This window comes from Epargyreus clarus, unplaced genomic scaffold (assembly GCF_041222505.1).
Source record: "Epargyreus clarus isolate Ecla_fem2 unplaced genomic scaffold, WU_Ecla_fem_2.2 ptg000018l, whole genome shotgun sequence".
NCBI lineage: Eukaryota > Metazoa > Arthropoda > Insecta > Lepidoptera > Hesperiidae > Epargyreus > Epargyreus clarus.
In genome coordinates this window covers 5,418,569-5,431,208 of record NW_027332226.1, presented here as the reverse complement: position 1 = coordinate 5,431,208, position 12,640 = coordinate 5,418,569, and the positions used below count along the sequence as shown (strand labels likewise).

Here is a 12,640-nt window from a genome sequence, read left to right as displayed (position 1 = left end):
CAGTGATAACTTTTGTAAAGAAGTCAAATTAATTGGTCCAATCATTGTATTTTGTCTGACACCAATGGCGAATAAATAATCTCTATGAGATCAATGAATGTAAATCACTTTATGGACCTTGTAACATAATATCTCAGCCACAACCGGAGCAGATGATTTGAATATTTTTATAAACACACACATGTAACACATAATTGTAAATGTCTGTACAAATCAATAACGGTTTTCTCTGTAACCGACTGTAGTCAAAATCTCTTCGCGGATCTTGATGTATGACGTTAGATATTTCTCGTCCCACAAGTATCATATTCTGAACGCCAAGAGCCCACTACAAGATATTATGTTATAGCAAATTGCATCTTTCCAAACAGTTAACATTCTCAATTATTTATTAATCAGGGTTTCTGCATTTTTAATTAATTCTCAATATTAAAACGATAACCTACTGTTAAATTGCCATGATTAACTATTTAATAGGTAGCAATATAATAATTAATAAACAGGTAGTAACAAATATTTAATAGATATGTTGCAACTATCAACATATAGTTGATGGTTGCAACATATCTGTAACTAAGGGTCCATTAATTTACTAAGAAATAGGCGAGGCGTCGGTACTGCGATTAAATCCAATGTTAAGATTTTATTAAGTACGTGCTATAGATGTTATCGTATTGACTCAGCTGTACCCGCACGTGGTGGCTCATGTTTGACTTACCCGCGACATACTTTCGAACAAATGTCACCACATCGAAAATTATCACTGATGTAACCCGGTGTACAAATCTTCATATATAGGTTTTGGGTATTTATAATTTTAAATGCAGTTTTCCTTAATAATTCGCTCTTTAAGCCCAACTGTTGCGTGATTTCTGGAGTAAACACATTATGTGTTGGATATGACGGTATGTGATTTTGAAGAAATCTAAGTAAATTTCAAACTTAAGGAAATGCGCTGCATATACCGATTCTAGTGTATAACTTTTTATTTAATAATTTGTAAATTTTGAATATCTCAAATTAATCTTTGTGTGGGCTTTTTCGTTTAACTACAGTTCACTACATTCCCTTAAATTTTCTATCTTAGGTCGAAAATCTGCTTACATTGTATTAAGGTATCTATTTATAAAACAGGGAGCTGACCCGTCTCGCAAATGACTTTGTATGATAGACATTCTGGGAATATGCGAATTAAACAGACGCATATATAAAACATGGAAAATGTAGTCACAGAAACATTAAACCAAATAATAAGCATCCATCAAGCCATCGTGTTAGACGGGGTTACTGACAAAGCCAGGGCGGGCGGATCGGCGTATAAATTATCATCTATATGTAAATGACGTTAGTTTAGTTTATTAAGATTGATATTGTACGCTGGATGTGAGTTAAAACTACTCAAAGCTTGAAACTCAATAAATATTCAATTTTGCATAAAATTAGCGAACAATTGGAATTCATACATTGGAATATGGTAGAAGCCGCACCTATTTCTGCCTTAGAGTAGCAGTGGCCAACACTGCTATGATTGGATTTGAAGAATATAGTTGGCAAGATATACTTGTGCTTACTTATTTCTTACAGAGTTTCGAGGACTACTTCATGAAAAATAAGTAACCACACCTATATGGCCGACCTCTGCTAGGACCCTATTGTACCTACAATTTGGAGATGATTCCAAATTTCCATGGGCGGCGCTCCGCATTTCCGCGGGATTTTTGCTCCTTCCATTTTGCTAAAAACAAAACGTTACGAATAGGTACATTGTAAAAAACGGAATTTTTGCCCAATTTTCAAATTGGCGTCCATTTAAAAAGAATTGAAACTAATATTTACTTATGCGAGTGGATTTTCATAGTTTGCCATGAATGCTATGAATAGTATGTGGACGTGCGCAAATCAAATAATTTTGACCGTTGGGGCAAACGAGAAAAGTACATAAATGTTCGCGAATGATGTTTGTTTACCTGAATGGATATTTGCTAGTCGGAATTATGTTTGTAGCTATGTAACTCCGCTTTTAGCTAAATAACTTATTTACAAATTTGTGTAATTGTTTGGCTTAGGTTACATTCATATAGGAATTTTATATCTGTGAAATCTGCTAAGCGCAGATTTTTCTGTAATTATTAGTTATTCCCGTCTTCGGCATCTTATTTATTTTCTATTTTAATATATTAATTTCATTATAAAAGACAAGTACAACACTTGTCTTTTTTTTCCCTAATTACCACATTATTATTGAGCAGTCCGATTAACTGGTTTTATAACAATTTATGTAATTAAATATGGTGTCCGGACCAAGCAGACATTACTAAAATTCTATTTTTATTTAATTTGATTAATAGGCGTGACTTATTGTTCGATATATAAGACTGAAATAAAAAAAACAACTGAAAAACTTACTTATATTACTTCGTCCAGAAGGAAATAACAAACATATTCATCTAAGGCACGTACCAATGTATGTACAACAAATATTTTTTTTTTTTTATAATATGAGAGTAGCAGACGAGCATGCAGTCCACCTGATGGTAAGTGGCTACTGCCGCCCATGGACATCTGTAATCAACCCCAGATAGGATTAGATATTCCTACCTGAGGTCGGCCACAGATGCGCCGCTACCCCTGAGGACTAAGCTGGAACGCCTCGGAAAAGTCTATCTCCCTTACCACACCCTTCAAACCGGAACACAGCAGCGCCTAACACTGCTGTTATTAGGTAGAAATATCTAAAATCTATCTGTACACTGTACAGTCATGGCTTGTAAAAACAAAATATGCAATGTCTGACCGCATACCATTAGAACGTTTTGGCAACGTAACAATGGATTTTAGTGTTTGTTAATTACGTTCTCTACTTGCTAATTAATTCCAATTCGACTTCAGATCCTTGCAGAGTTTAAATTAAATCCGGTTAGTGGATCCTTTGAAAGCAAAGGATTAGAATAAATAGACGTATTTCTTTGGCTGATTCGTACTCGTAAATCGAGATGTAATGGAAGTTTTTAATAAAATATATAGTTATAGTTGCCTACGTTAGAGAGAACTTGTAGAAAGATTATTATTGCTACTTGTAGACGTATTACACAAAGAAAATATTTTTCTAGCTTATATTATATCTCGTCCTTTATACGTAGGCGCTACTCAGGTAAAACTCCAATCCCATCTAGGGTCGATTATGCCTATGGATGGCAGCGACCTTACCTATTAGGTGGACTGAATTTTTTGTTTGCTACTTTAAAAAATATTTCATGAAATTGATTTAAATTTATTTCCACTGTAAACTAACGTTTTAAATAATTACAGGATAATATTTCAGATACCATAAAAAATGAAAAGACCAGAATTTGAAGTTTGATTATTTTGAAGTCGTTCAAAGAACATAACAGTGAGGTAGCTAGCCATTATCTGCGGCGTTAATGACGCGCTGCTTCAACGGCCAGTAACTGACATAACAATACGGCTAATGATAAAACGAAGTTCGGATAAGTAGTTTTCCATGTTCCCGGTGCTAAACGTCGCGACGCTACCTACATTGCTCAGCTGTCTTCGCTTTGTGGAATACTTTTACTATTTGATTCTAAAAACCTGTGACTCCGTACAATTGAATTTATTAATTTTGGCGATCCAGACGAATTCCAAAAACAAATTGCCTACCTACAAAATAAGCACGGTTGCCAACTTAGGGGTTTTCCCCCCAGATTTAGGGGGTAAATGAGTGGTATGGGATTTTTCTAGGGGTTTTATATGTCTAGGGGTATTTTTAGGGGTTTTGTAAAGGCGCGGCGAGCAAAAAAAAAAAAAAAAAAACGGGAAACGTGTCATAACCTTGCACGGCGTCCAAAACAAACATGTTCTGAGCCGACACGGCGGGGCTAAAAAAAAAAAAAAACGGGAATCGGGTCATAAGGTGGCACGGCATCCCAAAAAAAAAGTGTAATATATGTTTAGGGGAATTTTCAAATAATTAATGCAATTATAGGGGGTTTCGACTTCAGTTTAGGGATAAATATTTTTGAGAGTTGGCAACACTGAAAATAAGCAACACTAATCATATTTTTGTATGGAAATATATGTACAAACGAAACCGTAAATTCAAATTTAATAACATTATACCTATGTCATGAAGCTTTAAATTCTGATATTAGAATATTTCACACCTATTTGAATCTACACCTCGGTTATTCTCGCCAGAAGACGTTGTGCTCGTCGTTTTATATTTTAAAGTATCCATTCCACTCCGGTATCCACCCAGGAATAAAATTACAAGAGCGTGTTACTTTAAACAAGTATTATGTTGGAATTTTCATACAATTTCCCGCTCGCAGTGTGAATATTTGACGCCGTATGTAGTCAAATTAAAACACGGTTATAACTTTTCACAATATGCTGGTATTCGCAACGCGGATCCCGAAATATGGAATTTGGGTTGAGACTAATTCACGCGAAGAAATAGCTCACACGAGCCGTTGAACTTTTCGCAATCTTCAGTATTCAGACGAGACACATATTGGACGAATTTTGCAAAGTATGTCACGAGTCGAATTCCGTACGCGTATGAAATATACACCATCGACGGCTGTCATTCTTGCGATATCTTCAGATTAACAAATTCTGCGCTCTCTGAATTTACTGAGCCGGGAGTATCGACATTGTCAAAGTTACTACAGCAATAAATGCGAAAGATTTACATAAACCACTGGCTCCTGTGACAGTTGAATACTGATGAGATGCAGACTAGCTATAACCCACAGTTCTGATACAAACCTGTAATTTATTTTAGAAAATTGCGCTACGTTCGAGATAAACTTCGAAAAGGATTTCCAATTTCATTTAAGAACTTTGATAAACTGTTGAATATTAAAAGTCAAATTTGCACAGTAATAAAATTAAGTGGAAGGTTTACGCAAAATACTACTTAAAGGGATCATTTCAATTGCATTAAAGCGATTGCTCTATCTGGCGCAAATAGAAAAGTATTAACGGAAAGCTCTCAGACAATGGCAAATATGATGCGGAACATAACGCAACGTATGGAACTCCATACGTAACTACGTAACCGTATCCGAAGTTGTCGGATATCAGAAATGATACAGAAAATAATCCGCTGAATATTTTTTCTATAATAGAGTTTTTTGTAAAATCTTACGTTTGTAGTAACGTAACTATTGTTATCGTCAAAAGTCCGACACCTTAAAAGGAACTGATTTTTCTTACAGTTTTTGATGAGAATAACACCGACATAATCACACATTAACATTTATCCATTTGATGGTTACTGATCACTTTCCCACGGGTGTCCCACATCTGTAGCCAAGTTGAAGACGAACCCAGATCCATTGCAACTCCTAAGGACCGCGATGGTCACACAAGTAAGTCAGCCATCATCTACATCCTGCCAACGAAACACATGGCGCCTCCTGAGTCGAACCACTGCTTGTATCGTCAAGCTCCCATCATGCTCGTCACTTCAACTTCAAATAAAAAGGTGAAAATGCCCATAAAAGCAAGCTATTTAATTCAGAGCATACTTCACCAATATCAGGTCCATCGTATTAGATGTCTTGCCGCGGCTAATTGGATTTGCGGCTGGATTTCTCATTTTTACTCGGTCGGCTCTCTCCGGCGTCTCGTTCTTAGGGCTGTCACGTATTCAACTTAGTACCGTGAAATGAGATTTAAGAAAAACAAAAAAGGAATACTTTTTTTTTGATAAAACCTAGAAAACAAATATACTGCTACATTTCACAGAGAATTGTGGTGGCTGTTTAAATCAAGTTCGATTAAAATACCGAATGCGTTTACTGATTTTGCGTTCATGTGGCTTAATCTTTAAATAGATAAATGTTATTTTAATAATCATTCAACATGTAAATTAGAACAATAAAATATATTATTAGGTAAAGTCAAATCGTACAATATGAACTTATAAAGTACACATAATATTTTTTTTTTACAAACAATAATATGTAATAAATTTTAATTTGGAAATTAGAAGAACAATATTTCATTCAGTTAAAGACTGATTATTGCAGCTGCAAAAATAAAGCGAATGAAATAAATATGTATTACACAATAATGTTACTATCATATTATTAGATTAAAAGTGACAACCCTGTCTTTGTATTTAATTTTTATTTGTACGTACTTACTGTGGCGAGTGCCGGCGACGGTGGAATATAATAGAAAAAGTTTCATTTGGCTAATTAAAAATAAGCCTCCGTTGGGGATAATCTAGATTTATTATCGTTATTCAACCTTTGGTTCGCCTTTTATATTAAAAGCTCATCTTCAAATATTTTGTCTAGAAAATCTCATTCTTTTCTTTAGAGCAGATGTTCAGCACTTTCAAAACTGTAACATGAATAGTATCTTTACAATTCATTTCACAATATTCTAATTTATAAATAAAAACACAACATTTTTTTAACTTATGCACCAAACTTGTTATACGTTCTGAAATTCACGAAATTTCCCAAACTTCCCCTGTAAATATCCGAATGTGTTTGTAATTATTGCGGCGCCTCAAAATTGGAAAGTTTTAATGTGTGTACTTTCGTTTTGCTGTACTAACGACGTTTGAAGCGCCCTCTACCGCTCTCGTCTAGATGAGGCTCTTCACGCTTTTGTTGTTTGAACAACGAAACAAACGTTCAGACTCGCGATTAAATTTGAACCGATCCCATTACGTATCATTCCAATGCATCCTTGTTTCTTTGTAGTTTGATTGAAGTAATCATGAAACAAAAACGTATCGTAGTGTTTTGTTGAATGTATCCTACATTTCAATTCACCAGACTGTAGTGGTTAAAGTAAAATAGTTATTCTGGGAACCAGTACTCTTTTTGTATTTACTACCAATATCCTTCAAACTGTATCACACCGCTGATCACACTTCCTGAAATTAAACAGATACTATAATCTTAATTTTGCAGTACCTACATTACAAATTCTTATTATACGTTCCGGAACCCTACTATGTGCGTCTGATAGGCACTTATCCGTTTTTTTTCTAATTTAAATACATTATGTATCTCACAAGTCAGTCCACGTAATAAGGGCCTATTTACGTAGTACAGTTAGTAGAAGAGACGCGTTTGATAACCATTAAATACTCGTAGTTGTGCTTCCTGTTCCACTTGTCAACTGATTATACGACGACTAGAACATTTTCTATTCCATTTCTTCCTTTTCGCCTACGCTCGCTGTTAACATTGTAACAGCACTAGTCCATAAAATCCTCGGAAATTTTTTATGTCTCGGTTTACTGCCACACGGAGTCGTAGAGTTCTGTAAAAGGCGACGATTGCGAGACAAAGCGTGATCGGATTGAGTAAATAAATAGTCTGCTTAGAGTGCTCATCAATCTTGCCGTACCTACGAGCATCCACAAGTAAATTGTGCAAGTTTTCGCTCCACCGGGTTCGACGCCCGCAACCTCCAACCTCACTAAACTTTCGTCAACGCGACACTTACAATCTAATTGTCACTCATTAGACCCCAGGCGACAACTCTGACGTCTTTTTAATTGCTCGGGTAATTCATAGACATTTCATTACACGCTCCGGCGCGCCGACATATTACACGTGGGCCAGCGAAGGAATTTCCTACATTAAACTATTATCAATCACATGTATCCACAGTTCCGCACAATAATTCCGAAATGCTCATTGCGACAAATCAATCACGCCTGTCTCGCGCACATGGCAGATATTTATCATTACACAATCGATAATGTATAAGTATAGTACCTATCGTATTTTAGAAACCATGTCGATTGTGTCGGACATTTCAATTTTAGGTAGAATAACCGAAGCTAGGTGAATAAAATAGACGTCGTTCGTGCCGGAGTTAGGAAGCAAGATATCACGGTTGTGTTTGCTATGCCGGATGGCCCGCCCCCGCTTCGTCTCTTGGCAAACTGCACTGTTCTATACTGCAAATCATACTGAGTTTGTTTGCGTAGGTCAACGCTCTCTCCAAGTACGTTTTATGTGTTCCTGGTGTCACGACGTCATTCTAATAATAGAATAATAGGAATGCAAGCATCAAGCACACTGGAATGTGCAAGTTGCTAACCGACTATGTGTTCTGCATTTCGTGAACGTACGACATGTTGACGGCCGAGGGCATTGAATTTAAATCTCAAAATAAACAATAGAAGAGTATCACTGCCGACTTTAGACGTTCGTGGCGAATAGGAAATGGCACGCGCATTTAACTTCTAAAGAAACGGCACGTTTGGGTTATTCATAATATGTTTAATTAAGTTATACAATGCAGCAGTAACTCGTTAAACTTTCAGTATTATTCGCTCTCGCAAATTGCTCGTACGTGAACGAATTGTGCTCACAATCGATCTCCGCGGCGCTCGTGAGCCTTTGTTTGACTTCGACTCCGAATTCAGCGTAATTGCCTTTCAGCCTTTCATTATTCAACTTTATGCAGTCATTTACTTGCGTTATTACGAAGGGAGAGTTGCGGTAAGTGTCGTGGGTGGATGCATTAATCGTAATATGTAAATGTGGGGATATGAAATATTGAAACTGCGAACGTGGTTTTCCAACATCGGCGGGCAAAGAGTGTTCGACCTTATGTTACGTTTTGTTTCCCCGCACTTTGAAGTCGTGCGGTAATCCTCTGAGTAGTCTGGGGTGCTTTATTTACTCAGTTAGTTCTCTAGATGGCTGTAAATGTATATTTAAAAAATAGAAAAAACATCGCCACGTATATTTTTATGTCTCCGACCACATTATTCTATCATGTTTGAGTTTATATCTGAACATGACTTCATCAACTGTGTTCTAAAATTTAAATATCAGTGACGACCGGTTGAGTACTTTAAAATATTAATGTAACTTGATCTTTTCTAATCTGTAACAACATTTGCTAAAATGCGACAGATTTATTTTAGTTTCATTACGACGTCGCCACCGCTACACACTTCAATTAAGACCCGTCTAGATAGCTGTGATCAGTTTTGTCAGGTGCTTATTAGTTTGATATAATCTTTATAAATAAAAAATCAGCTTCCATATATTTCTATCCGAGAATCTCGAAACATAGTCGATCGATCAATTTGAAACTTTAATACTCAGAAGTATTAGATAGAAATAAAATGTTTTATGAATATTATTATTTCAAAGTTCTCAGACGAATATTTTCTTGGCAAATAATTAAAAATAAAAGCTGAGCCACAATAAAATGCAGCACAGTTAACTTAAAAATATTACTTTATATTTATATGGAATTTTTGTTTTGTTCTAGATTGAAGACGAGGGTAACCACGGCAACGACGACACCAGGCTGTTCATCCTGTCGACTCTGGCGGGGCAGCACAAACCGCGGGTGTCCTGCACGCTTTGCAAGGAGACGCTCCACGTCTTCGACAGATATCCGTTGGTCGACGGCACGTTCTTCCTGAGCCCGCGACAGCATACCAGCAGCGCTGTTGAGGTAGGTTTGAAATTACTTTACCTTACGCAGTTATTTTTAGAAAGAAATTCGCCCCATTGTTGAAACTGTATATCTCGACAAGACTTTAGAATTAGTTCGTAAGTTTGCTGAAAATTGTATAGCAATAACATTCGTATCGTTCTCCGCTTTAATAAAAATGTTTAACGGCCATTTTCTTGTATGTTGCCTTCATAAATTAATTGATTTAATTTAATTTATCTCAGCCGTTTCCAAGCGTAACCCATACAAACAGACAGTAAATATGTTTATAAATGCTTTGCCAAATTTCCATTAAATATCTTTCACGTAATTTAACTTTGTTTTTCACGCTCAGACAATATTCAACTACACAATTTACCTTACTCAATCAATGTCTCGCTATACTATTATAGACGAGATTTATTAGAATATGCTGGCTGAATCCACAACTAGTTTGCCGTTACTGACTTCTCTGACCTTTGACTGAGCAAATCCTAAGGAATATTCGTAGCTGTAGCGAGTCACAAATAACATTTACCTCATTACAACTTTGTTTACAAAGCGCTCAATTGTAGCGGAGCAAACTTTCTTCTAAACTTAAATAAGATCTCCAAAGTTTATTCAAGTCTACAAAATAACGTAAGCGTAACGTCTCGCTGGCAACGCGGCGAACTTTTCGACTGACTGTGTTTGTTCAGCGAATTAGGAGACGAATGCGAGCGTGCACGGATACTCGCATGTTTGTTTGACGTTAGAATTAGCGTATGTGCCCAGACAGACACCCTCTACACCTTACGGATTATCCTGTGAGATTCCAAATACATGTCATCTCAATATATTTGTAAATTGCCAGATCACACATATTCCAGCTTTAACTTTTTGATGACCCGCGTAATGTAATTTCTGGGTTGATATGTCATTCTGTACACGACACCCACAAGTGAAGACAGAAGAGTATCTAAATTTCGACTGGATGAAGAATAAATACTTTGTCTCCTTAGGTCTCGGTATACACGTGGTCTCGGTTGCATTTTATAGACTTTCCCTACACCACTCGTTTTATTTATTGTCTACAGTACATACTTTTGTGCAGGTGAAAGTGGAGGGCCGCACGCAATACCTAACGTGCGTGTGCATGGGGTGCCTGGAGCGGTGCGACCCAGAGCGCACGATCCGATGCCGCTTCTGTGGCCAAAAATGGGATGGCTCCTCGTTGGTCTTGGGTACCATGTATTCCTACGACATCTTCATGGCCACGCCCTGCTGCGGTGAGAGACTGAAGGTATGCTATACGAGTATACCTTGTAGAATGTTTTGACTTAATATATTTATTTCATGCTTTTGTCGTTTCAAAGATTTGTATAAATATTGTAAATATGCAATAAAATCAATTTTCTCTCTACAGTGTAACAACTGCTACAAGCCTCTGCTGCATCCCCACCAGCGGCTCAACTACTCGGACTACTCGCACCCGGTGACGTGCCCGCACTGCCGCGTAGTGGAAACCCACTTCGTGAAGCCGCTGTCGTACTGCTTCACCAAACGGGCGTTCCCGCTGTTCCAGCAGTGGCCATAACAAACGGCGGTGCCGGGGCACTCCCCCGGCACCCCCCCGGACCCGTGGGGCCTCGCGCCGTCGCCGCCACGGCGCGCGTCCCCGCCCGCGCTACGCCCCGTCGTCAACACGAGCATGGCTTCCCGCGCGGCAGACCCTATCGACGAGCCCGCTAAGTACCTCAATCCCACCCTCGCCAGCATCACCGAGTCGCTGTCACTGCTGGGCCTGAGCCCGGAGACTCTGGCCATGAGCCTGGGAGAGAGCCTGGCCGAGCGCTACCTGGCAGCCCTGCGCCCCAGGCCGGCAGCCGCGTGCACCCCTCGCCGCGCGCCCTTCTCCGAGCCCTCCCATCTGCAGCTCTTCTCCAACGACTTTATCGACTACTTGAATCAAATTGCATAAATCTTACGTGGGACTCTTGTGGCGGTTTATTTTGGACTTGTGAGTGCGTCCTCCGATGAGGAGCTAGGAATATTTTTTGTTAAAATTAAGTTGGTATTATTGAGAATAATTTTATGTATCGGTTTAGATCGTACTATTGATTTTATTTTAATTTTATTCTGCACTTTGTTGATTAAAATAAGTAGATGTTGATTTTTATTGAAAATAATAATTAGCGGTATAGTGACGCCAGAAACTGCATTTTTTTTTGTTTCCAATTGAACCTTAGATCGGGGTGAATACTCCTTGTGAAGGGGGAAAGAAAGTTTTTAAATTCTTGATTACCTTCGGTTTCAGTGATACTGATATGATACCCTATTTGATAGGGACGTTTGAGTGGTGTGTTGTTTAGTTCAATTTAGTTTATTAGTTATGTTTTATTTTAGCAAAATTTTAAACTTTAACTTAAGTGTTATACAATATTTTCGTAGGTTTATTGCGATCCTTTATTTCCTCCCACCAAATGGCACTTTGATTTTGGGAAGTAATTCCTGTCTAATTAGAGATGCTATGTTAGTTTATTTTTTAATATCACTTTCATTTACTTACTGTATTTACACTTTTTTGTACTCTTAATTATTAATTACGGTAGAGGTTTTATTTATAAGTTATTGCTGTGTCACCAATAATAATTATGATTAGCTTGTCATACATATATCTACAAGTAATATGTGTATAGTATTTTATTCATTTGAATTTGATTATTTAAAATATCACATCTAATAGAAAATATCGTTTTTTTCGCATAAAATTTATAGTGATTAGCGGAATGTTGAAATTGTTATTGATTGATTAATGATCTAAGTTTTTTATTTTTCAAAATTGTGCCATATCAGTTGATAAAAACTTTCTTTTCATTGGGTTCAAAAATCATGTTTATGTTTATTATTATCCGCTAATCATCGTTACTGGTTTTTATTATTGTTTTATTTTTGTTTTTTGAGCGTCGGAGTTTTTTCTTTTTTGTTGAACATCAATTATTTGGCAATCGCTGTAGTTTAGGTTAAGGGTTTTCTTATTCTTATCATGAATGTCTATTTATTTGTAAGAGTAACGCTTCAACATTTACTAAGCGTATAAGTGATGTGCACATTTACTCAGTAACTGTTTAATGTTAAAGTTCTAGGTAAGGTTTTTGATACATTTGATACTTATTACTCGCAAAGTGATCACAAGTGATAAAAAAAATCTAGTAACTAATGC

At 37.1% G+C, this 12,640-nt stretch overlaps 2 protein-coding genes across 2 annotated transcripts in view; both read left to right on the top strand.

Moving 5' to 3' along the window:
* Positions 1-11,133, top strand: part of heca (hdc homolog, cell cycle regulator) — a 68,804-nt gene extending 57,671 nt beyond the window's left edge. Inside the window, exons 3-5 of the mRNA XM_073082599.1 lie at positions 9,271-9,459; positions 10,532-10,720; positions 10,844-11,133. Coding sequence (XP_072938700.1) covers positions 9,271-9,459; positions 10,532-10,720; positions 10,844-11,014 — 549 coding nt within the window. The 3' untranslated portion in view covers positions 11,015-11,133. The remainder of the gene's footprint in view (positions 1-9,270; positions 9,460-10,531; positions 10,721-10,843) is intronic.
* Positions 10,993-11,443, top strand: LOC140749520 (uncharacterized). Its single transcript, XM_073082600.1, has one exon. The coding sequence runs from the start codon at positions 11,129-11,131 to the stop codon at positions 11,396-11,398; it is 270 nt and encodes an 89-aa protein (XP_072938701.1). The 5' UTR covers positions 10,993-11,128; the 3' UTR covers positions 11,399-11,443.
* Positions 11,444-12,640: the final 1,197 nt, after the last annotated feature.

Coding starts and splice junctions, on each gene's coding strand:
- LOC140749520 (XM_073082600.1), top strand. CDS start 11,129: ATGGCTTCCCGCGCGGCAGACCCTATCGACGAGCCCGCTAAGTACCTC.